Source organism: Martes martes, assembly GCF_963455335.1.
Source record: "Martes martes genome assembly, chromosome: 16".
Lineage (NCBI taxonomy): Eukaryota > Metazoa > Chordata > Mammalia > Carnivora > Mustelidae > Martes > Martes martes.
Genome location: NC_137904.1, coordinates 562,635 through 586,922, shown reverse-complemented (window position 1 = coordinate 586,922; position 24,288 = coordinate 562,635). Strand labels below are relative to the sequence as shown.

General features: G+C 61.0%; 2 protein-coding genes across 2 annotated transcripts; one reads left to right on the top strand and one right to left on the bottom strand.

Annotated features, from left to right (window-relative positions):
• Window positions 1–9,611: 9,611 nt before the first annotated feature.
• Window positions 9,612–11,991, top strand: FBXO39 (F-box protein 39; the record flags this gene model as incomplete). Its single annotated transcript, XM_080826557.1, has 3 exons — window positions 9,612–10,699; window positions 11,463–11,639; window positions 11,863–11,991. Exons 1-3 carry the CDS (start codon window positions 9,674–9,676, stop codon window positions 11,989–11,991), a joined length of 1,332 nt encoding a protein of 443 aa, XP_080682683.1. The 5' UTR covers window positions 9,612–9,673.
• Window positions 11,992–16,569: 4,578 nt separating this feature from the next.
• On the bottom strand, window positions 16,570–24,288 carry TEKT1 (tektin 1). The gene is made up of 7 exons (XM_080826469.1): window positions 24,087–24,288; window positions 22,128–22,293; window positions 20,228–20,356; window positions 19,764–19,907; window positions 19,177–19,399; window positions 17,079–17,275; window positions 16,570–16,821 (listed from the first exon to the last, which is right to left on the bottom strand). The coding sequence occupies exons 1-7, from the start codon at window positions 24,274–24,276 to the stop codon at window positions 16,614–16,616; spliced, it is 1,257 nt and encodes a 418-aa protein (XP_080682595.1). The 5' UTR covers window positions 24,277–24,288; the 3' UTR covers window positions 16,570–16,613.

Here is a 24,288-nt window from a genome sequence, read left to right as displayed (position 1 = left end):
GGTCCCAGAGCTGACGCTCCTCTCCTTCCGGTCTCTGCTCAAACGCGTCTTCTCGTGGAGACGACCCCGGACAACGCAGCTGGAGCTGCGGCTTCCTTCCCCACCGCACACGCCCCGGCCCCTCACCTTTCTCTACTGTCCTCTTTTCTGTGGCATTTTTATCGACTTCTAACATGTCGTGTCATTGCTTGTGTGTGGTGGCCCAGTTACACAAACCCCGCCGCTCCCTCGATGCTACTCTCCCCCCCGCCGTGAGTCCTCTACGTTCTCACTTTTTAGCTGTTTCTTCTCGTATTCAGCTCCATGTTTCTCAAGAAACTTCTTATACTGGTATTTTCTCTTCAATTTTAAATTAATCCATGAGGATTCAGGGATATAGATTTCTCTTTCTTACACCACCTACCCTACACACACCTCCTCTCTCTACCCTCCCGTTCTGGTTAAATCAATATTCCACATTACGTCATTATGACCATGACCATGGACGTTACATTATTATGACTGTGTGTTAGGACTAAGCCACACAAATTATTACATTTACTTTCTTCTGTAACTTTTGGTTTTCCCTGGAGTTAATCATTGCTTCGGTTTTTCATTTGCTTCACTTTCTAGGTACCTGTCACTAAATCATTCCTAAAATTTTCTACTGGATCGGAAAATTTTTCCTTTGGTATAATCAAACACAGTAGGATTCTATGCATTTCTTTTTGGGGACATGGTGCCCCCCCCCGACCTGACAAATAGCTCTCATTCTGGGAAGTTCTCCTATTCTCTCAAGTGCTCTGTTCCCAAATTTCAGGTTCAGGTCATCTCTTTCTTGTTTTGCTCCTTCTTTGGGACAGCATATTCTAAAATAGTTTCTTTTTTTTTTTTTTAAGATTTTATTTACTTATTTGACAGAGAGAGGGAGAGATCACAAATGGGCAGAGAGACAGGCAGAGAGAGAGGGGAAAGCAGGCTCCCCGCCGAGCGAGAGTCCGATGCAGGGCTCGATCCCAGGACCCCGGGACCATGACCCGAGCCACAGGCAGAGGCTCAACCCACTAAGCCACCCAGGCGCCCTCTAAAATAGTTTCTTTTTTTTTTTTTTTTTTTTTTTTTTAAGATTTTATTTATTTGACAGAGAGAGAGAGAGAGAGAGAGCGAGCACAAGCAGGCAGAAAGGCAGGCAGAGGCAGAGAGAGAAGCAGGCTCCCCTCTGAGCAAGGAGCCCGACGCGGGGCTCGATCCCAGGACCCTGAGACCATGACCTGAGCCGAAGGCAGCGGCTTAACCCACTGAGCCACCCAGGTGCCCCTAAAATAGTTTCTTAAGAAAAAAAGCACCAAAGGCAAATTTTTAAAAAAGATTTATTTATTTTTTTATGGGGGGGAGGGGCGGAGGGAGAGGGCGAGAGAGAGACTCAGCAGACTCCTCACTGAGCACGGAGCCTGATGGGGGCGTGGGCGGGGGGCGGGCTCGATTTCACAACCCTGCGATCATGACCCGAGCCGAAATCGCCAGTCAGATGCTCAACCGACTGAGCCACCCAGGCGCCTTTCTTTCCTGCAATCTTGAGTGGTGATTGGGTTAACCCTTATTCCCTCTGGGCATGTTGACGTCTGCCACCCATCTCCGTCCTCTGCCGTCGCTGCTGACCCGTCCCCTCTCCGTGTAACTTTCACCCTGTGTACGTGTTTTTTCTCCGATTGATTTCAAGATCCTCTTTGCTTTTGTCCTGTGGTTTCGTGCACGTAACTGAAAGAAGATTTCCGTTTTACTCATCCTGCTCCGAACAATGAGCTCAAATGTGTTTCTCTCTCTCTCTCTCAGGATTTCTCCTGCCCAAATCTAAAGATCTTTCTCTTTGATGAGTTCTAGGAAATCCTCACCTATAATCTCCTGAAATACCCAATCCTCCCTCCCTCTCACATGTTCTGCCAGCCCCTCTGTGGAGCACGTGGGCTGCAGTTTGAGCTTTTTCCATTCTAGTTCATGTCTTTACCATTTTCCATTTTCTTCTCCTACGTTCCGGGTGCTTTCTTCAAATCGACCTCCAAGTTCATTCTTTCTGGGATGAGTCCAATCTGCTGCCTTTGGCCCGTCCACTGAGGTTCAATGTGTGTCTTTTTCTCTTCCAGAAGTTCTTTTCATCGCGCTCTCAAATTTGCCCATTCTTTTTTTCAGAGGATCTTACTTTCTCTTGTTTCAACCATTTCCAGGTAGCTTAGGTTACCGTCTGTCTCCTGTGGTTCCTGTTTTCTGAAGTGTTTGGAGACTGATCCTCCTGCTAGTGCTTGTGCGTCAGCCTCTCAAGGGAGATTGCTTCCTCGGGGGTGGGTCTGTTTGGTGAGAATGACCCAGTCTGAGGTTGTGTACCCTGCAGAGGGATTTTGTGACTGCTTCCACCGGGCTCCCCAATTTTTATGTTAATTTTTATGATTGGGTGGTTCCAGACCACGAGGCTCAGGTCCTTGGACCCCGGGTCCAAGCATGGCATGGGCCTGCGACTTTGAGTTCTCAGGAGATCGGCTTCTGTTCCCCACGCTCCGATCCCAGCCAAGGTAGACAGGCCGACTTGTCACTGTCCTTTTCTGGTGAGCTGGTTCCTTTCTCTCACCTTCAGGTTCCCGGCTTCATGCAGGGGGAGAGGAAGCTTACATCCACCCTCCCCCACACCACACACACGTACTTTGTGTGGATGGGCCTTTTCTGTCATCCAGGCCCTTAGTTCCGAGACCGACGCCGTGTCTCCTCCCAGAGTGTCCGTGAGGCCTTCATTCCCGGAGCTCGGAGACGTAAAGTTTCCGGCAGAGTCAGCCGTCGACTTACAGGAACGTTTGTCACGGTTTATCCAGCATTTCTCTATGTCTGTAGGGACCTTTCAGGGTATCTGGTTCCGTGTGGTCCGGCCGTTAAAGCCAGAGCTATTTGTTAATTCGCCACGTCGGTCATGACCGCAGGGTAGATGCCGCACCGTCCCGGGGCGCGTGAACCGTTTCCCGCTGGAAAGCCAACAGCCCCTCCTGCGCCCGCCCCAGACGACGCAAGATCAAACCTCCCAGGCGGAGAAGGGCGTCCGCCCGAAGATAAAAACAGAGACGGATTTCTTCTTCCTTCAGAAAATTCAGTAAAGCAAGTAGCAAACTATAGAACCGACACCGACTCTGCCTTTGAGGTCTGAGCCCAAGCCGAGCCTCGAGCGTCCAGCATCGCCTCCCCTGCAGAGGGCGAGGTGGCCCATGAGGTCCGGGCAGTGCTCTCAGTGTGGCGTCCTCCCTCCCCCACCGACCCTGCAAGCCAACGCCAGGTACCCCGCCTCTGTTGTCTCCTCAGCCGTGAACCATCTGGACGGTGATTTAAAAACCCAAGACCCGCGGGATGTTCGCAGACACGGCCACGAGGCCCTTCCCTAGCTCCCTGTTCTCCGTGTGCCCAAGTACCCTCCCTCAGAGCCCTTACCGCCCGGGTCGCCTGCACAATCTCCCAGAGACCGGGCCCCCTTTGAGGGCAGAGCTGGCTCCGGCCACTCTGCGTCCGCAGCTCCTAACCCAGGGACTGAGGCAGGAAGGGCTCCAAAGCTGCCGAGTGAGTGAATGAAGGGGGCTCCCGGCCTCGCTCTGTCACGGCAGGTAACGCCATCGAGGCCCCGAGGTCGGAAGAGTCTTGGTCGAGATCCTGAGTTCTTGGTGCCTTGGCCCCAGCAGACCAGGGTGTAGAGCCATTTCCCTCAATATCCTACCTCTTCACATCCTAAATGATCTTCCAGTAACCCTAAGAATTGGCACGAGAGATCCTGGACCGTCACGTGTCAGCGACAACGCGGAACCCTTTATAAATGGTCTGTCTTCACTAGGAACAACAGGCAGGTGTTTTGTTCCTGTTTCGTAGATGAGGAAACCAGGTGAGGACAAGGAGCTTCCCCGGGGAGACCCAAGGAGAGAGCAGCGGAGCGCAGCACGTAATCCACGCGGACAGGGTCCCAAAGCTTGTGCGCCTCGGCTCGTGCCGGACGTCTCGTTTAAAAGTAAAAAACCCCCAACACTCATTATTTGTTGTTTTTCAAAATATGAAAGTGCTAGATTTTGTTGCGATCAGTTGATCGAATACCATACAAAGAAACAGAGGCCGACGCTCCCCGACCGTCGCCCCCGCCCCAGCGCACCGAAGCCACCCCTGGCCGGGGTCCTCTCAGAGCTCGGCTCTTGCACACGCAAACCTCAACAGTTTTCCGTGGGGTGGAAACTATTTCTTAGTCCCCATGTAGTATCTTACTGTACTCCCTCCGCCGTCTGTCTTTTCACTCCATATAATGCACGTTCCTTGCAAAACAGGAGTCCTAATCTTGCCTCCTAACTTCCGTGGTGTCTCCAAGGGCACACGTGCATACCAATTTACAAACATGCGCGAACTTCGTCTTTGGGGGGGGGGTGCCATCCCCAGTCTGTCATTCTTTCCTACTTTCCTCCGTCCTTATAACCTGGTCACCAGATTTAGCAACTAAGAAATGCATTCCTCAGGACAAAAACGGTTAAAACAATTGCATGCGATGTGCTTACACTAAGAAAATCTTCCTCTGAGAGTGAAATTCAACGGGGCGTGTCCCGTGTCCTCGGGCAGTCCTCTTCTGCAAGCACAGACGTGCACAGCACACATCTCATCATGCACGCTTCTTGGCACCTTAATGTTCGGATCCAAAATACCCCCGGGCACGTCTGCAAGCCGAATGATGTGGCTCTTTGCCAGGACCTACGGCGTGGGTCTTCTCTAATCTGCACACCCCCCCCCCCCGCCGTGAAGACAGGCCTCTAACACCGTCCCAGGCCCCCCATGAAGTCCCCAGATACCCTCTGCAGACACACCAAACTCTTCTACCCCCGCTGCTTGAGGAGAGAGGAAACCGGGAGGGCGTCCCCGAAAGGAAACCCGGTGAGACGCTCCGCCGGCGGGGGGCAGCCAGCCGCTGCGGGCGGAGAAGACGGCGCGTTACCGGGCCTTCCCGCACGCTCTCTGAGGCAATCCTGCCCGGGAGAAGAGATGCGTTTTCTTCGTTAGGTTTCTGCCTTTTAGGAGAAAAGGTTGGATTTTAACTATTTTCTTCTTTTGGACAGAGATGTCGGTATGCTCGAAGCGACACACAAGCCAGGAGAAGAGAGGGCTCCAGCTCTCCCACCGGAGACTCCCAGGCGTCAGGCCCCGGGATCGAGCATCTGGACCCCACGGTCCCGACCCAAGGGGGAACCCAGGCTTGTCCCTGGGGAATAAAAACACGCTCCCTGAAGTCTGTCCACCTTTCTTTAAGATTGCTTGTTGGTCTTTTCCGGCTGGAGACGGCAGCAGGTGGGGCAGATGTGGGGGGCAGGCAGGGGGAGAGCAGAGGGAAAGGCAGAAACAGAGAGGGGGAGAGAGGAGGGGGGCTGTGCCCCCCGCAGGCCCCCAGCGAGCCCTGGAGCTGTTGGTGAAAGGCCAGTCTCCCAGATGCAGCGTCCCCACAGGGCAAGCCCCCCTTTCTGCCTGACCTTTGGGGACACCCCTTAGGGCTGGCGGGGAGGGGAGGGCCAGGGAGAGTTGGTGTGTCAGACACGCCCACCCTCTCACACTGGGAAGGTGGGCGGTTCTCAAGCTCGTCCTCAGGTGGGCCCGGCTGGCCAAGTGCGGCGTGTCTGAGTTGGGGAAGTGGAAGCCGGCTCTGCACAGCGGCCCTTCCCACAGGTCCAACAACCACAGGCCCTGCGCCCCAGGCTCCCGCACAACCTCTTCCCGTGCGGAGAGGGAAAGGGCAGGAACAAGGCGGCCCCCAGCCCCACCACCAGAGCAGACCCTCGGCCCCAGACCCAGCCCCTACCACCTGCCCCAGCCCCCACTCTCTGCCCCCAGCCCTTGTGGCCCTCCTGGATCCTGGATCCCAGATCCCTCCCCCAGCTCCAGCCCCCCAGACATCCCGAGCCTTACCCTCCCCCTGCCCCCCCTTCCCCATCTCCTGGCTCCCTTGACCCCAGACCCCAGTTGCCTCCCCCCTCACCGACTCCAAGCCCCCCAGGCTCCCATCGCACACACCCCCTGCTCCTCCTGGTGCCGAAACTTATCTCCTGACTTCCCGGATCTGCACCCCTGTCCCACTCTAGTTCTGGCCCCCTGGACCCTGGACCCTCGGCCCCCCAATAACACCCACCCTAGCACCCCCAGCGCCCCTCCTCTTGGACTGAACCCCCCATCCCTGGACACCCTTGCCCCCGGGCCCTGTCGGGATCCCCCCATGGATCCCCTAGCCCCTGGCCCCCAGGGACCCCTGCCTATGGAACCACAGTACTCCGGCACCCAGGTCCCCGAGCACCCCTGCCTCCCGCAGGCCAGACCCCAGGCTCCAGACCCTCAGACCCTGCACCCCCCCTCCCCCGGCCAGAGTCCCTGTCTCCTGGCTCCCCAGCCCCAGCCCCCTGGACCTTGGCCTCAGCCCCTTCCCCAGCTCCCCCTGCCCCCCCCCGTGGGTCCCTCCACTCCCCATCGTGCCTGAACCTACCCCTCCCCATCCCCAACGGCCCCCCACGGACCCCCGGATCCTGGACACTCCTACCCCAACCTCCAGCCCCCCTCCCACCCCAACCCCCCAGTGCCCTGCCATGCCCGAACCTCCTCTTCCACGCTCAGACACGTGCGCGCGTGGGCGCGCGCACACGCACCGGAGCCCAGATCCCTCATGGACCCCGGACCGCCCTGCACCCTCGCACCGCAACCTCCTGGGACCCCGGGACCAGGTCCCCGGACACCCCGGCTCCTCCGCCCCCGGCCCCGGCCCCGGGAGCCTTCCGGGAAACCCCGCGCCCCGCCGGTCCTGCCCTGTCCACGCACGGTCGGCGGCTCTGAAGACCCCAGGTTTGGGCCCCCGCGCGGCGCGCCCGGGAGGAGCAGAGGCCGGGCCGAGCAGGGCGGAGGGTGGCGCGTCACAAAGACGGCCGGCCTCGGCGCTCATCCCCGCGAGGGCGCGCGTCCCGGTGGGCGCGGATGTCGGCGTCGGAGCGCAGGCGGCGCGGGCGGAGCAGGCAGGCAGCTCGGGTCCCCGCAGCCCGAACGGGGCGCAGCGAGCGGGGCGCGGCGAGCGGGTAACGGGCCCCTCCGCCTCCCCTCGGCAAGCCTGCGTCTTGGGGCACCTCGGCGGCGGGTGGTGGGACGTCCTTCGGCTTCCTTCCCGGGGCTGGCGGGCTGGACTCAGCCTGAGAGCCCTTGGGTGGGGGTGGGTTGAAATCCCATTTCCGCACTTATTAGGGGTGCTCGCTGGGAGCCTTCCTCGGCTCTCTGTTTCCCCATCTGGAAACTGGGGGTCCCCGCCTCCCATCAGGGGGTCCTGCAGAATGCCTTGGCATCGCCTCGGCTACAGTGTCTGCTATGTGCCCGGCCCTGCTGGGGCGACTTCCACACATCAGGCTCATGGAATCCTCCCAACACCGAAAGGGGCACCATTTTCATTCCTGGTTTGCAGATGTGGAAACTGAGGCACAAGGGAACTTAACTTGCCGCAGGCCCTACATAGCCACGGACAGAACCGGGGCCCGACCCGCCGAGCTCCCGCGCCCCTGGCTGGCCAGGAGGTTTAGGTGGGGAGGGAGGACGTTGCCAGTAAGGACCAGGGCTTGTGGACCACTTGCCACAGCTTTCCCCGCCTGCCAGACTTGTTCTCCCCACACCACGCTGTGGCTTCACGAGTCTGAGATTCCTCGGACCAGTGACTGCCAGACAAAGGCTTCGTGCTGGGCTTGGGGACTGGTCTGGCTTTTCTCGAGCACCTTGCGCCACGCCAAGCCCTGAGGGGGCCCCCAGCCGTGGGCACCTTCCATGAATGAAGCAACGGCCCTCCCTCGTCCTTTGTTAAATGTGAAGGGACCGCTCAGAAGAATGAGGCTGTCCCACGTCTCGGGGGTGACACAGGCTGGGACGAAGGTTACACTGAGGGACAGACACGGGCGAGAGGGGAAGGGGAAGGCGGCAGGGCAGGCAGTGTCCCTGGGACCCCGCGGATGCCGTGCCAGAGCCCATGGGGAAGTCCGTCTAGATCTGGAGATGGGAGAACCAGCTGGAGGCTGGTGACTGTCTCGTGGGCGTGGAGGGAAGGTGTGGAATGGTGAGCACAGGCACAGACCCACATCAGACACGTCAGAACGGGTCAGTGCGTGTGGGCGGGGACACCAGTATAGACAAGGACACCAGTGTAGACAAGGACACCAAAGGAGTAAAACCGAAGAGAGTTCTTGCACAACGTCTGTCCTAAGCTGAGAACTATGCTTAACGTGTCCCTCAGCTCCTGAGACCTGTCATCGACGTGCCGTGTGACCACAGGCAAGCCCCTTCACCGCTCTGGGCCTCAGTTTCCATCTGTAGAGACAAATTCTCAGAGTTCCTGCAGCTTTGCGTTTTTATGAGCTACGATAATCCTGGGCCACTTGGTGGAGTGGCCACTGAAAGCGTGACTGAGCGGTAGGGTTTCCACCTGAAGATGGGGGCAGGGACGTGATAAAGGGAAGAAGCGTTTTCAGGCCGGGAAACGCGGAAAGCAGGTCATGAAGACCTCGGCAGATGGCTTCAGAAATTCCAAGGGCTTGGCTCGGGCCCGGCGCTCCCCGGGCCTCCCCAGCCCGGCCGAGGGACCACGTGTGATGCAGTGGCCAGCTCGGGCAGCTCAGAGACCTTCCAGGGCTCACCACCTCAGGACCCAGTTTCCAAATCGTGTCCTGCAGGGAACTCACAAACCCACCCACTCCCGCAGTCACGCGGCCCTAACTCCAGGCTTGGAGCCTGCGCTCTGCTCTGAGCCATCCTCCTTCCTCTGCCCTGGAGGGCCCTTTCTGTATCTCAAGACTGACCACATCGCTTCCGGACAGATGACCCTGTGACCTTGCCTGGCCCCCAGGGGCCTCAGCTGAGGCTCCCCACCGCTGATGCTCGACCTACTGCTACCTTCTTGGAAGCAAACACAGCCACCAGCAAGCCAGTGATTCTCATCCAGGGACGGGGGCCCATGTGGCAGGATTCCAAAGCCTTGGGGAGCCCCTGGTGCCCTGGACACGGCCTGTATCCCATCGTTCGGGACCCCCTGACCTGGTGGCATGTCTCGCGGCTCTAGCTCCCACACTCCCGCCCCTTACAAGTGAAGCCCCAAACAACTTGTAGTTCCCTGCACGTGCACACGTCCCGAACGGTCCCATGCCCGAAGCTCTGTGCTATCGTTCCCTCCGGCCGGAGTGCAGCGGTTCCTCCTCCAAGCTGGTCGGCCTCGCTGCTCCTAGTAACCCTGCAAAGCCCCACCTGGGGGCCACCTCCTCTGAGCAGCCCCGTCCACTCCCTCCTTCCCCAGACAGAATTAATCACCCCGTTTGTGCCCCCGCACCGCAAACACGCCCGAGGCTTCTCACGTCTCCCGCCGTGCTGTAACTGAGTCCGGGGTGGGACCCCGGGGGGCTCCCCGGGCAGACCGAGTCCTTGCAGGGGTGCCCTGCCAGACAGCTCTATGACGGTCCCCGCCCGCGCCCGCACGGGGCCTGCTACCCACGCGGAGTGCGCGTCCCTTCGCCTGGGTCTCGTGTCCGCTAGGTGAGTAACGGTTCTACCTTTCTACTCCCCACAGAAAAGGAGCGATCGCTTTTCTTTCCTCATTTTTGGAAGCCCTGCCTAGCACGGCTGCTGCGGACATCCCGGTTCCTCGATGGACGAAGACAGCCAGCCGACGCCGCCCCAAGACCAGGGCTGCTGGGCCAGACTGCCCGACGTGTGCCTGCGTCGCGTCTTCTGGTGGCTGGGAGACAGGGACCGGTCCCGGGCGGCGCTGGTCTGCAGGACGTGGAACCAGACGATGTTCTCGGCCGACCTGTGGCGGTACAGGACCATCACGTTCAGCGGGAGGCCCTCCCGGGTGCACGCGTCCGAGTTCGAGTCCGCGCTCTGGTACGTCAAGAAGTTCGGCCGCTACCTGGAGCACCTGGAGATCAAATTTCTGAACCCGTACAACGCCGTCCTGACCAAGAAGTTCCAGGTCACCATGCGGGGCCTCCTGTCGTGCCTGGGCAAGAGCAACCGCCGGCTGAAGTCGCTGTCCCTGCAGCACCTGGAGCTGGACCGCCCGGTCTGGCGCGGCAGCACCCGCAGCTCCTTCCTCAAGAGCCTGAGCTGCTTCCTGAAGAAAGTGGGGAAGCACCTGAGCTGCCTGAGCCTCAAGGGCGCGCGGCTGAGCGTGGAGCAGGGCTGCGGGCTGCTGGGCGCCCTGAGCCACGCGCGCGGCCAGAGCGCCGTGTCGCAGCTCAACCTGGAGGACTTCTTCAGCCACCGCCTGGCGGTGTACGGCAGCGCGCGGTTCCGCAGCACCATGGCCGCCTTCCGCGGCCTCTCGTCGCTCACGCTCAACTACAGCTGCGTGTCGGACGAGCTGCTCGAGGCGCTGTGCCAGGGCAGCGCCGGCACCCTGTGGGCCCTGAACGTCAAGTGCCACGTCCACGACCCCCACGGCCAGGTCATCTGGGGCATGTCCTGGGCCAAGCTGGCCAGGCACGCCACCAACCTGAAGGTGAACTTCTTCTTCGAGCGCGTCCTGAAGTACGAGCGCCTGGTCCGGATCCTCCTGCCGGAGGTCCCCGTGCGCAGCCTCAGCCTGCGGAGCTGCTACTTCAGCGACCCCGACTGGTCCATGCGGCCCACGCTCACCCACCTCCTGCCCACCTTCCGCCACACTCTGCAGGTGCGTGGGGCCCGGGAGGCCGCGGCGGACCGGCGGCCGCTCAGGTCACCGGTGTCCCCTGACCCCCCTCCCCACCGACGAGAGGCTCCCGACGGGGCCGGCACGCCCTGCGTCCAGGCTGGTGCTGGGAAATGCTCCCAGAGACCAGCGTCTCCCCGCCAAGATCACGGCAGGTGATGGCAGCTCACGTCTGCATGGGACACAAGGGATTCTCTGGTTGGCTGCCAACCAAGGAAAGCCCCTGCGTGCCCGCTCTGAGCAAGAAGGGGCCTCCCCAGGGGACGGCAGGCCCCCTCGCAGCTCCCAGCAGCACAGGCATCAGTGAGTCCAAACCGGAGAGACCAAGTCACTGAGGAGCCCAGAGCTGTGGGCTCTTCTCTAACCTGCCAGCTTCGCCCCCGGCAATAAAATCAGGATCATTTTGTCCCTCCCAAGGGCCGCACAGAGGGCTGGGTGATTGCTACCAGTCCGTATAAATACCACCAGGAGCAGGAGGGCTGCTCACCTCGGCCATTGCCATCCTTCCATGCACGGAGGGGCTCGAGGGACGGTGGCTGGCCAGTTGGCCGTGGGGCTGGGACCGGCGCCGTGATCTCTGAACCCTAGGCGCATCTTGCAAAGTTGGATGAAATCACCCAGGCGCCCCGACTCTTCCCCGGGACCCTGGACCACAGCGAGCGGGCCCACGGGGCTGCGGCGGAGTGACCCAGCCCGGGGTCCCTGCGAGTCTGCCCACCTCCGTCTCCCGCTGGTGCTTTTCCAGAAACTGACGTTTGAGTTCAACAACCACCACGAGTCCCTGGACGAGGAGCTGCACCTGCTGGTCTTGTCGTGCCGGAAACTGCTGTACTTGAAGATCTGGGCTTTCCTGGACGTCAAGTTTGTGGAGCGGGTCCTGAAGAGTCAGGAGGAAGGACAGTGCGCCCTGCGCACTCTCAAGGTAGGCTCCGGCCCGGGGCTGAGAGCCGGCGCGGGGTGGGTGGTGCTCCTGCCAGGGTCCGGAATGCGCGCCCCCGACTGTGTTGGTGGGGTTGGCTTCGGGGATGGGAGTTGGGGCTCCCTTCGTCGGCGGCTGGGACGGGCGCGGGGCGCAGACATGGGGCGCCGGGCGCGGGGCTCCGGGCGCAGCCCCCCGAGCGCGCCCTGTGTCGGTGCCGGCGCAGGTGAGGATCTACACGAACAGATACGAGACGAACGACGAGGACCGGACGCTGCGCGAGATCCACAGGAAGTACCGGAGACTCATCGACGCGGAGCTCAACTACCTGGTCATCGTGTACCCCATGATGTAGCGAGCGCCCCGAGCGCGACCCCGGCGCCCCGCCCTCCCCGCCCGCCCGGCTCCCTTTTGCGGGTCCCGTCCGGCCCGCGCCCCGCAAAGGCTGCGCTTAAAAGTGCTATCTTTACCCGCGACCCGGGGCCCGTGTGTCTGTCGTGCGCTCCCTGTGGCTCGGCTCCGCCGCACCCGCCCTCAGGCGCCGGGAGTCGTCCGTCCGCCACTGATCGTCCCCCTAGACCCTACACAGCCGCGGGTCCTCTCAGGGGCGGGCGCTCCCCGCTCGTCCACGCAGCCAGCTCCGAGCTGGAAGGGGCTCCTGACTCGGCGAGTCGGTCCCCCAGCGCGCCCCGTCCTCCCCCATCCCTGCGGAGGGGGCCGTAAGGTCCCCGGGGCCAGTGCCCACCGCGGTGCTGCGGGAGAAGAGGACACAAAACCAGCAGGGCGCCCCCCCCACCCCCGGTCTGCGGGGTGGTCTGAAAGCGCGCGGGGTGGTGTTCCTTTTCCGTTCGTGCCTTCTGTGTCGTTCGTCATCAGGGCTGGGGAGGGAATCCGTCTCTAACGGGAGGTGATGGCAGATTCCTGAGCCCCAGAAGACTTGCCCTGCTCGGGGTGTTGGGAGATGTTGCACGTGTTTGCAGAGTTTTTTTCAATAGACCTAAATGAAGGAAGTTTCAGACTGCGCCAGACAAGCTTCTCACTGCAGACCGGGGTTTCTGTGGCCTCTTGCCTGCTGTGCCCCCACGTGTGCTCCGCCTCGGGCCTCTGCGTGTCTTTAGGCAGTGCTCCCGGCTCCCACACGTCCCCGGCCTCATCGGAGCACCCTGCACGCTCGCGTGTCCTGTCTCACCCGTATTCAGGACAGGCCGGCAGGGGCGAGGGGCTGGGGTCCCCCTGTGTGGAGCCCCCAGGTGGTGCGCAGACCCCAAAAGGGCCTTGGGAGCCAGAGGGCCAGAGCCTGCTCAGGTAACGGGGAGTGTCACCCGGAATGCAGACTGGTCGGTGGAGGGACTGGCTGGTTGGTTCGGTTTCTTCTCGGCACCAGTTCTGGATTTTAGTTTGCTTTCATCTCCAGATGCAGATCTGAGCGTAGCAGACTGTCGCACAAAGACACACTGACATTTTACCCACCTGCTCTCCGTAAAATGGGTGGGCTCGGTCTGCAGTGTTGAGAGTCTCACGACTCGCTGGATGGTGGAGCTCCCTGGGTCCACTCCAGTGTCACAAAACTCCAGAGAATGAGTGAAAACCCACGTGATGTCTTGGTATTGGTAAGATATTTGACCCGTGGATCCTGACCACAGGCCTGTAGGACATGGACAGAGACGCCACCAACCAGGGAGCAGAAGCAGGACCGCGCGCGGGCAAGTCCCCTGGGAAAATGCCTTGCACACGAGGCCTGTAAACCCAGCGGCAGATGAAGGCGACTGTGGACTTGTGACCTCCCCGGGCCACTGACTCTTGTCCACACCATCCACCTCTGGCGTGCCCCACCTGCTGTGGGGCTGCAGAGAGCACCGGTTCTGCGCAGAAACACACAGAACATCAGCACGACCTTGACCCCCGCTGATGAGCAGGACATTCTGACACCCGGGCGCCGCCTCTCAGCTGCTGGGGGGGTGGTGGGGGAAGCGGCCCTCGGGACAGGTGGGGGCCGCCACCTCTGAATTTCTAGGCCGGTAAGGAAAGTGGGACCGTGGTTCCCAGAGGTGCCACACCATTACCCACAGGCAAGCTCACGCCCAGAGGACAGTTTTTGTTTTTGAAAAGACTCTCAGGGGAGAGGCTCGACTCCCGGCTGAAGGATCCAGAAACTGCGTCCTCTGTTGTGGCCCGAGCTCTGTGCCCCGTGAGGCCTTGGTCGCTCCGGTTCCTCGCACACAGTTGAAGCTGGGGCAGGGTCCCGGACCCTAACCTAGGTGTCAACGGCTGCGTCGGTTGCTGGGGCGTGTATCGGCCTCCCTGGGCGCCAGCTTCTCTGTTGCACGTGGAGAGGTGACCGCACACCCACGGAGTCTGCCGCGGGGAGTGGTGATTTGATACTTGTTCCTCCATGCGTGAGTCTGCCCCCCTCCCCGCGTTGCACAGACGTCGGCGTCTGTGTTAGAGAGGAAACAGCCTGCGCAAAGGGGGCAGGTCTCCCGCGGCCACACAGGTGTTAGCAGAGCCCGCGCCGCGGTCCCTGGTTCCGCACCAGGGGCTCTTCCTCCCGCCCCAGCGCCCCCGTGGCAGGCCCGTGGAGGTGGCAGCAGGCGGAGCGCTCCCTGCGTGCGGGCTGTCTGGAGCCATCTCCCTGAACCCTCCCAACACCTCCGTCACCCCCTCTTTCAGCACCAAGAACACGGGGCTTAGCAAGGCGGACCCGCCCAGGGTCAGTGGCTCGGGAAGCAAGTGTGTTGGAGCGACCCCGAGTCCACAGCCACTCTCTTAACGACCGCCGACCGCCTCGCACGGCAGGGAGATCTGGAGCCGACTCTGTTGTCTGAGTGCAAGGGCGCTCGGGAGAGTCCGTGAAAACCTCCGTTTACCAAGTTTAGCTTCGAGACGCTGCTGCGTGCGACGGAGCGCTCCGGAACCAGGCTTTCTGAGTGAAACAGAAGATACGAATACAAACTCCGTGATGTTAGAATGGCGGAGGTCATTGTCCCAGAAAGCGTGTCACGTCTGTAACCTGTTAGAGACAATCTTTTATAAACACAAACACCCCCTGGGTGGGCACTTCTGCCTTCCTGCCTCCTGCCTCCTGCCCAGACACCCCTGCCCCCCCCCACAGGACAGTCTGGGAAACTTCACCCCCGGCCGAGCGTCACCGTGGGAGGGATCTGCCCGGCCTCCCGCGGCGGGGCTTCGGTAGTTAATCTGGTTCCCATCCCTGCACGCTTGCCCAAGCACGGCCTGGGCACAAACGCACCCCTCGCTGCTTGTCGAACGACTGACGATCTCGTCGAGGTGTGAGTCCAGCTTTGTTGGCCGCAACCCGTTATTTCAAAGCCCTGTTTTGTTTGGGTTCATCTTACCAAGTGATGACATGTCCTTCTTTCAGCAGCAAGAACGTGTGCCAGTGCCACGGAGGCCACGCACAGCTGATGTGGCCAACCCTGCCACGTCCCCTTAGACCACAGAAGCTTCCTCTTAACCGATGGGGCAGCTGAAGCCGTGGGAGGCGGGGAGAAAGCTGTCGAGGCCACACCCCAGGCAGAAGACGGGGCTGATCCCAACCCAGTGAAGCAGAGGCTGCCCCAGCGGGGTCCCCAAGAAAGGGTTTTCACAGAGTCCTCACTCCCCCCCCCCGCCGCCTCCCCAGGGACAGGCCCCATAATCCTGCACAATCCCACAAGCAGCGCAAACTCAGATCTGCCCTCTAGCTGGGAAGGGGCCCTGGGACCCCTCCAAGCCAGAGCAGAGCAGCACCCAGTGCTGTCCCCAGTGCTGTGGGCCCTAGAGGGCCGCGTATTTGCTCAGCACCGGGTGGGGGCGGTGGGGGTTGACACTCAACACGTGGGGGGGGGTGAGGCTCAGCACTGGGAAGGGTGACGCTCCAGGGAGGGGACGCTCTGCACCGGAGTGGGGGCCATGAGGCTGATGTCCCCAGCCTCGGAGAGGCCTCCCCACCCAGGTTAGGGGCTCCCCTTGCTGACAGCACCAACTCCCTCGAGTAAGGAACACCCTGATGGTAAATCTCCTGGGAGTCGGGCCCGGGGCAGACACTGTCTGTGCCTCAAGACACCACGCGGAAACAACACGGGTGGGGTGGGGACCGTTGCCGAGAGCTCGCCCAGCCCCACGGAGCCCCACGGGAACCTCAGCCCCGTGGCCTCCAGAGCCTCCAGTCCAACGACTGACTTGAACGTGGGCATGAGTGGGGGCCTGTCTGTCTCCGGCTTTACGGTACTCGGGAGTGAAGAAAGAACAGAACCTTCCCAAGGAGTATTCCCGGGTCCGGAGACCAGCAGCAGACTCGCCCTCTCCGTTTACGCTCGGGAGGGCAGCGGTCTGCGGAAGCCGTCCCCGTGCCCTCCTGAGGCTGAAGGAAGCCCCCCCCCGTACGCCCCTCCTGGCCGGCTGTCCCCGCCCCGCAGCTGGCACGGCCCACGGGTGCCCCCGCCAACGGAGAACAGGGAGCGCTCCCCCACCCTGTACCCCATGATCGCCCACAGCCGCCGCCAGGCCCACCCGCCCCTCAGCCCCACCACCGGTCTGATTCCTGGGGGCTGGACGGCCTCTGGCCCATGTGTCCTCTTCACGTCACCAGCAGAGAGGGGCCCAGAGACACCTGCAGGGGCCAGGCGGGCTCCCACCTGCCCTCCATAAGACTCCGAGTGAGTGGGGTCTGAGTCCGCGGCGCCCGCCCTGCCCGGTTTCCTAGGGAAGACGGAGGAGGACGGCCAAGGGGTGTCCCGTGCCTGCGACAAGGAGGGAGACTGCAAGTCTCAAGAGGGATCCAGACCCTCGGGGTCAGAAGGGAAGGGGGCAGACTGCTCCCCGGCTGCAAGTCTGTCCCCTGGAGGCGCGGGGAGACGGGTGGCCCTCAAGCCAGCACTGCACCCCCCCCAACCAGGCCGGAGCCCCACCTCCCTGAAATGAGAGCCGTGCTCCGGATTGTGACCCGGTTTAATTGGCGTGGGCCCCACGGGGGCGTCAGCAGACGGCATCGGGCTGCAGGCCCCCGGCCCACTGGCCCCGGTCGCCGCCGTCCCGCAGGGGGATGGACTTCCTCATGTGCGTGCACAGCACCTCGTCGATGTAGACGGTGTTGTCCTTAACCTGGGTCTCCTCCTGCAGGGCCAGCTGCCTGCGGTACAGGCCCTTCAGCTCCGCCTGAGCCTGGCCCAAGGCGTCCTTCAGTCTGCCGGGGAGAGAGGGCAGGACGCTGACTCCTCTCTGGGACCGACTGTGGACACCTGCCCTGCCCTCTCCGCCTCCAGGCAGACTTCAAACTGGGGGCCACAGGCAGAAAACCCTAGAGAACCCCCAACCTTCAGAACGGTGCATTTTTACCTAAACGTCTGGATCGGGGCTCTAGAAAGGTGTACCTGGGGACCCGCTTTCTGCGTGGCCGCAGTTAGGGAAGCCTGCCCTGGGGACGCGGGTCCAGCCGCCTACCTGGCCACGTTGTGGGCGATCTCGTCCACCTCCCTGAGCAGCCGGTACTGCGCCACGTCGCGGCACAGCTCCACGTTCGGCCGGTGGGTTCTGGTCTCCAGGCGCGTGTGAGCCACCTTGGCAGGCCCTTCTTGGTCAAGGATGGCCTTCTCGAGGACCGCCACGTTCTTCTCCTGGCAAGCGATCTCTTCCATGACCTTGAGGAGGGATTGGAGGAGGGGAACGCTGGGGGCGCTCACGCTCGGGTCTATGGTGATCACGTCAGGTGGCGAGAGGGGACTCCCACTCAGCCCAGCGGGGACCCCACAACACGCCTGACCTCTCGCCCCTGCAGCTGTGACTGCTGGGGACGGAGGGGCCGCCCCCTCCCCAGAACCTGGCAGGAGGAATGGAATGACTGGCCACTGTTGCCTCGCCCCCTCCCTGGAAGCCGCCACGGGCCCGAGTCCCACCCCCAGAAGCCTGAAGAGACTCTCCGAGCAGTTTCTGGGGTTTCTCTGATGGTGGCTTTGTGCACAGAAAAGATCACTCAGAAATTGCTCGGGTTTTTAGATTAATATTTAAGTAGCTTATAATTTTATTTCTTCCTTAAGCTTTTGCAGTTTTAACTTTGCATCATGGAAATGCAGACGGAACTGGAGAGGCTACTGACCCTCGTGTGTCCCTCGTCAACCCAACCCACGATCAATACACAGCAGGTTCTCCCCATCCCAACCCTGTCCGTCAGCTTGATTATCTGCAAATCCCAGATATTATACTGCATTAGGCTTGAATTGTTGAGTATGCGTTTTTAAAAGAAAAGGTCTCTTTTTTCTTTTAACCTAACTACAATATCTGTATTACACCCAAAAAATAATTCTTTACTATCACATTTTATCTTATAGTACTCAAATTTCCCTGATTGTCCCATATTTTTTTTAAGATTTTATTTATTTATTTGAGAGACAGTAAGCACAAGCAGAGGGAGCAGCAGAGGGACAGGGAGAAGCAGGCTCCCCGCTGAGCAGGGAGCCCGATGCGGGGCTCGATCCCAGGACCCCGGGATCGTGACCTGAGCCAAAGGCAGAGGCTTAACCCACTGAGCCACCCAGGTGCCCCCCCATATTTTTTTAAAGGGTTGTTTTGTTCACATTAGAATCCAAAGGGGACCCACACGTTGCATTTGGTTTTCTGAACTTTTCCTTTTCACCCAATAAGGAAACAAATGTGCCTCCACAGATGAAACGGGGTCGCCCACCGTTGCCTTGGGGGCTGCTGGCCTTCTCGGCCTGCTCTCTTCTGGCCCCAGGTTGACCCGAGGGAGGCTTTTCTCTAGAACTGGGTCGGGGTCCCCACAGAGCAAGGCCACCCACCTGGGCAGCGCCACCCTCCACCAGCCCCAAACCAGACGGGCTGGAGAGCATACACGTCGGGTCCTGAACACCCAGTTTTAAGAAAGAACGTAAACGATGTCATTCATCATGGGCACTTCGAACACGCTGGAGCGATGGTTTTTCGTGTCACTTACGTTTTTCCACCTTTTGCAAAGTGCTGCTGGAGACGGTGAACGGCGCCCCGGGCCGTGTCCAGTACTCGGGGCTGCGCTGTGTGCCTGCCCCTGCCCGTCCCTCCTGCCCCCCATCTCCCCCCAAACCCGCCGCCTGCGCTCAGGACCCGGACCGCTGGCTCCCGTGGCTCGGCTGTCCCACACCTGGCCGGCCCACGTTAAACAGGCCGCTCGGAGCCGACCGTGACAGTCACGTCCACGCCACGGAAACATGCCAAGGCTAAAGTTCGGGGTCTTGCCTTGTGACTCATTTCCTGGATGCCAGTTACCCGGCACGCCCCTGGGAACGGAGAGGCACGAGCCAGAGTCCTGAGCCAGCGGGGGGTTCGCGGAAGCTGGTGGCACCCAGCTGACTCGGGGAATGTCAACACCCTCCATCCCCTGGCCACGTGTCACGCAGGGTGGGGTGAAGTCCCCTCAGGTCCCCAGGAGCCCATATCCTACTGCGAATGGGGAGCCGTGAGTGCACCTCCCCCCCGCCACCGTCCACCCAGGAGCACAAGTCCTGGGGCCGGTGGCCCAGGCCAGCAGCGCCCCCTCCAGCGAGCTCACCTTGGCCAGGTGGGCAGCCAGCTGGTCCCTGGCAGCCTTGGTCTCCTGCAGCCCGTTCCTGAACGCCGTGTCCACCACGTCACACTGCCTGCGCAGGTCGCCGGCCGTCTGCGACAGGATCCGGTCCACCAGGGCCTTCAGGGCCAGCGAGTTGTTCCTCTGCCTGTCGGCCTTCTCCACGTTGCCGTTGGAGAAGTCCAGCCAGTCCTCCAGACTCACGGAGCTGCAAGGGAAGGCTTCGGTCGCTCATGGCGCGCCTGGGCTGCGGGACAGGGCGGGCAGGGGAGACAGGGCCCTGGAAGTCTGTGCTGGCGCCGAGGTTTATCTTCTCGGCCGGGCGCAGGACACGTGGGGACCCTGGGCTGGGTCTGCCTCCTGGTCCCCGCAGCCGTGCCACCTCCTCCCCTGAGTGGGGGCCATGGGAAGGGGAGCCCGGGAACTACCAGCTTGCCCTTGGGACACCTGAAAACACGACAGGCGGGCGAATCAATTCTCACGGTTTATAGGGGGGCCCCAGGCCGCTCAGCACTGCGTCGGAATGACCCGCGGGCTGCCCTCTGCCGGGATGCAGGGAGGGACCCACTCACTGTGGCTCGACTCTCACGGCCTTCTCCGAGTAGTGGATGTTTGGGGAGTTGTTGTTGAGGGAGAAGCAGACGTCGTCGATGGTCAGGGCCACAAACTTGTCCTTCAAGTCCTTCTCCAGGTTGTACTTGGCCGAGCGGTTCAGCCTGAAGGGAGAAGCGAGGGGTGCCAGGTCTGGTGCAGGACGCGGCACCTGCTTCCCTCGGCCCAGCCCCCCGGCACCACACACACCCCCGGACGCTGGGTGACAGCTTAACCAACCCGCCTGCATCTTCCAGACCCTTCCAAGGGGAGGGTCCGAGCCCTGGCAGGAAAGGGCTCCAATTCACCCTCCAGGTGATTCCAACCGGGCCCCCCCAAGGCCAGCGGGCCGCTGTCACGCGGGCCTCACACCGCAGGTTGCGTCCCGTCCCAGGCTGCGTCCCGGACGGGCTGCGGGGAGCCGTGGGTGGGCACACGGCCGCACCTGATCTGCTCGGACACCTCCTCCAGGGTGCGGGTCAGCAGGGCCATGACCCCGCAGATGATCTCGGCCTCCTTCACCAGCTCCTGCTCCACCACGTCGTGCACCAGGTCGATGCCCACCCGCTTCTCCCTGGCCAAGAGGAGGGGCCGGTCACGGAGCGCCTGCCGGGGCGCCGGGTCCACTTAGAGCTACCTGGACGACAGGTTTGCGGGGGACTCGACCTGGCGGGAGGCCTGGCTGCGAGACGTCAAAATATCCGAACTCGGGGAGCCGAGATCCATGGGCGCTGGTCACCTGCTCAGAAAGATGCCAGACGCACCCCCCTTCACCCGGACGTGACTCCGGGACGCTGTTCCTTCTGACCTGTCATTGCGCAGGTTCGTTTGCCTCAGAATTGTGAAGACGTGGGTTTCTTTCCCGGAAACAGGAGCTCGTCCTGATGTTTGCCAAGGATTTGAACCCAGAAAGGTGCTCTATGGCGGGAACGAGGCAACGTCCACACTCCCCCGCCGGGCGCTCACCCCACGCCGGGGGCCGCCACCATACCCAGCTTCCCTCTGGAGTCAAGGGGAGGAGGTAACTCAGTTGGAGTCACGCGCTCTTAACCCCAGAGGGACCCATCACCACCGGACTCGTCTCTCCTCCACCCTGCAGGGCAGTGTGTGACGGGAAGGCTCCTCCCTCACCCCCTGCCCACCCCAGGGTGAGGTCTGGGGAGGCTTCCTCTCCCGTGAAATGGGGATACTCCTTCCCCCTTCGCAGGGTTGTGGCAAGAACAGGGGAGGCACAGGTGGTGCGCTCCCTGGCTCGTGGCAGCGGCACCGACACCCCCCAGCACCCCCCGCCCCCCACAACCGCCCTGAGCGTGAACTTGAGCAGCCGGTGGCGGGCTCTGTGCACACCTGCTCCTCCCCTGGGCTTCACAGACCGCGCATCTGCTGGCGGAGGCTGCTCTTCCCGGGACGGAGGAGCCGCCGTGGGTTGAGGAAGCAGCAGGTAACCGCGCACCTGGGCGCACCTGAGCACCGCCGGCTGCTGGGCGTGAGGTGTGGCCCAGAGAGGTCGGGGGCTCCGTCCGCTCGGTCCTGACAAACCTTGAACCTCAGTGGCCAGATCAAGGAACTACGACCCCAGCGTCGCAGGGAAAGGGTTCTGGGCCCCCAGGGTGACCCGCGGAAACCTGCCTCTGAGAACGTTCACTCAGCAGCCAGTGTGCGGGGGCACCGGACGTGGAGGGGCCTGGGTCGGCAGCCACAAGAGGCCCTGGGCGCGCAGGCGGGGGCTGTGACCGTGAGCGGGGGAGGGGCACCTGCGTGCTTCCCCCGAGAACATCCCACTCACAGGACTTGATGGAGGGAAAGGACAACACACGGGGCTCTCTGGGTTCCAAAGCGCTCCGGTGAGGCTCTGTGTACTGGCGCAGACTTGTCCTCTGGGAACTTGTCCTCGAGGGCCGTTTCTGCTGGTGTGGCCCTGCGACTAAACGCCCGTCAACGGGCTGCACGGGCCAATGGGACTAGCAAACCCAGTTATTCCTACTTGCTGGAGCATGGAGGGGACGGCCGGAGCTCCGGCTGCCTTCTGGAGTCACGCAGTCACCTGGGGAGTGAACCCAGGAGGCGGAGCCCTGAGACCCACCACGCCAGCCCCACGCTGACTTCCTGCAGACCCCCTAACTGTGAGGGAGAGAGCATGGCCCTACCTCAGTTCAGCCTTAGTTTACAGTGTTCCAAGTCTCTGCAGCCAAACCAAGTCCTAACCTACATTTAAGTGAAGGTGTGAAGAGCTCCTCCCGCTGCCCGGCACGGCGGGCTCCGAACACGCGCTCCGCGGCCTGACCGGGACCCAGCACAGCTGGATTTTGCCCCCAGCAGCGGGACCCCACGGCGGTGACTCCCACCTGTACTCCAGGCACATCTGGTTGATATGCAGGGGCTCCTTCATGCTCTCCAGGGCGTTCACCAGTCTGGTCTGGTACGTGAGCAGGTCCTCTGTGACGTACACCAGCTGCTCGAGCTTGTCGTCCAGCTCCTTCTTCCAGAACCGGACTTCCTCGAGCCTCTGTTCTGAGGCACACGGAGAAAGCACACAGCGTCACACGTGCATCTGTCCACTCCCTGTGCCGCCATCTCTGGGATCAGAAACGTAAAGACCACCCTCAAACCACCCCAGCTGCGCTCTTTCTGCGGGGCCCCTTTCATCTTGTAAGTGCTGATTAGGGGAGGGCGGGAGGGGATCCTTCTTACAAGACCAGCAACCAGTTAATGCAACCATCGTCCATGAAGTAACGCAACCGTCGCCCATGAATTAATGCAACCGTCGCCCATGAATTAATGCAACCGTCATCCATAAGGGTTGACTCTAAGTCTTTAACAGCTACTGTTTTTAATAACTTTTAATTTTATCAAAGATCTAGACATATGTTATTTGAAAAGTCAAGCCCCCCAAGTGTTGCAACTCTCTGACCTGTCCCCACCCACTCCCGCTTTCTGGGAGCAATGCATTTTAAAAAAAAGATTTATTTCCTTATTTTAGAGGTGGGGGCAGGGAGGGGTAGAGGGAAAGGGAGAGAGAATCTCAAGCAGACTCCCTACTGAGCACAGAGCCCTGCACGGGGCTCGATCCCACGACCCTGAGGTCATGACCTAAGCTGAAATCAGGAGTCCAAGGCATGGCCGTCAGAGCCCCCCAGGTGACCCGGGAGCAATCACGTTCTAGACGCTTCCGGAATTTCTTCGGGCATGTGCTCACACTGCTCCTTACTCATAATCAGTTTAGACGGTATCTACCGGTTTCCTGTGACTGGAAGCCAGGATCTGCTCCGGGACAACACGCTCCCGCTGCCCTGTCCTCCCCGTGGGGCTGCATCGCCGTCTTGCGACAGGACAGCTTGCTTACAAGACCGTAAATGCGTAAATGGTGTCCACACCCGGGCCGTGGGGCGCGTTGCCATCAATTTCTCCTCTCGTGGGACTTTCCGGTTTTGGAGGGGCTGGTAGTCGTGTCTTTGTTTCACGTTCCGGAGACTCATGACTATTTCCTTGGACGTTCTGCCAGAGCGGCAAACACCCCGGCATGTTCAGCTCCCTCGAGGAACCCGCTGGGTTTGCTTCTTTCCGGGACCTCTGCCCTGGAGCGCTTCCTCCTCCCGCCCTCCCTCCCGCTCGCTGGTGATGGTCGCAGGTTCTGGAACCCCCTCAGCTTCGCACCTGCCGCCGCCCCCTTCCTCGCCGTCACATGCTCCTGCGCTCGCCCCTTCCCTTCTTCTGAGTTTTGCAGACGTGCTCTCACATTTTTAATCCCCAAGGACGCTTTCTCATCCCCCAAGTGGTCTTCTCCAAGAGTCTCTTGTTTCCTACACGCACTGTCTTCTCCAAATTTCCTGAATATTTTACGGCTCATCTTTTCTTCTGCCGTGTGTGTGTGTGTGTGTGTGTGTGTGTCTGTCTGTCTGTCTGGGTGTCTGTCATGTTAGAGGCGCCCCTCCAATGTCTCTGACCCTCACCTGATTATCTTTGAGGCTACAAGGCTCGCGTGCTAACTGGGACCTCTTTTTGCAAGGTCTGGGTTTGCAACTTGACTGTCCAGAGTGAGCGGATGGCCCAGGCGTCTCTTAGATGTCCGGGAAGGGCATCAGATCAGTAAGAGAATGAAGGAGGGAGGGTGCAAAGCAGGCGAGGTTAGCGTCCTCTGTCTTAGGGCAGTGAGCTCAGAGACAGAACCGGAAGAATGCACATTTTCCCCCAGGATTTCAGGATACTTCATCACTCCTCCTGACCACAGAACGGAATGGCAGCGTGGCCACGCCTCCCCATGGCATCCAGGCGTGGGCGCAAAGGCAGCAAGTGGGGCGTCTTACCTAGTTTCTTGTCTACATCGCTTTGAGACTTCCTCGTTGTCTTTTCAATCTCATCCACAAGCCTCTGGCTCTCTGCCACCAGGCGTTCGGACCGAGACCGCTGGGCCTCTGCTCTGTGGTACTGGTTCTTGTTAGCAACGTGCCACTCTGAGGGCAGGAACTTGGGGGGAGGTTGGAGCAGTTTGGCCATAATGGCTTTCCA

Bases quoted from the DNA above. Each gene is read 5' to 3' on its own strand.
- TEKT1 (XM_080826469.1), bottom strand. From the start codon at position 24,276: ATGGCCAAACTGCTCCAACCTCCCCCCAAGTTCCTGCCCTCAGAGTGG. The intron at 17,276-19,176 runs GTGAGCTCGCTG...TCCCTCCTCAAG, and splicing joins TGGCTGCCCACCTGGCCAAG to GTCATGGAAGAGATCGCTTG. The intron at 16,822-17,078 runs GTAGGCGGCTGG...TCTCCCCGGCAG, and splicing joins ATCGCCCACAACGTGGCCAG to ACTGAAGGACGCCTTGGGCC.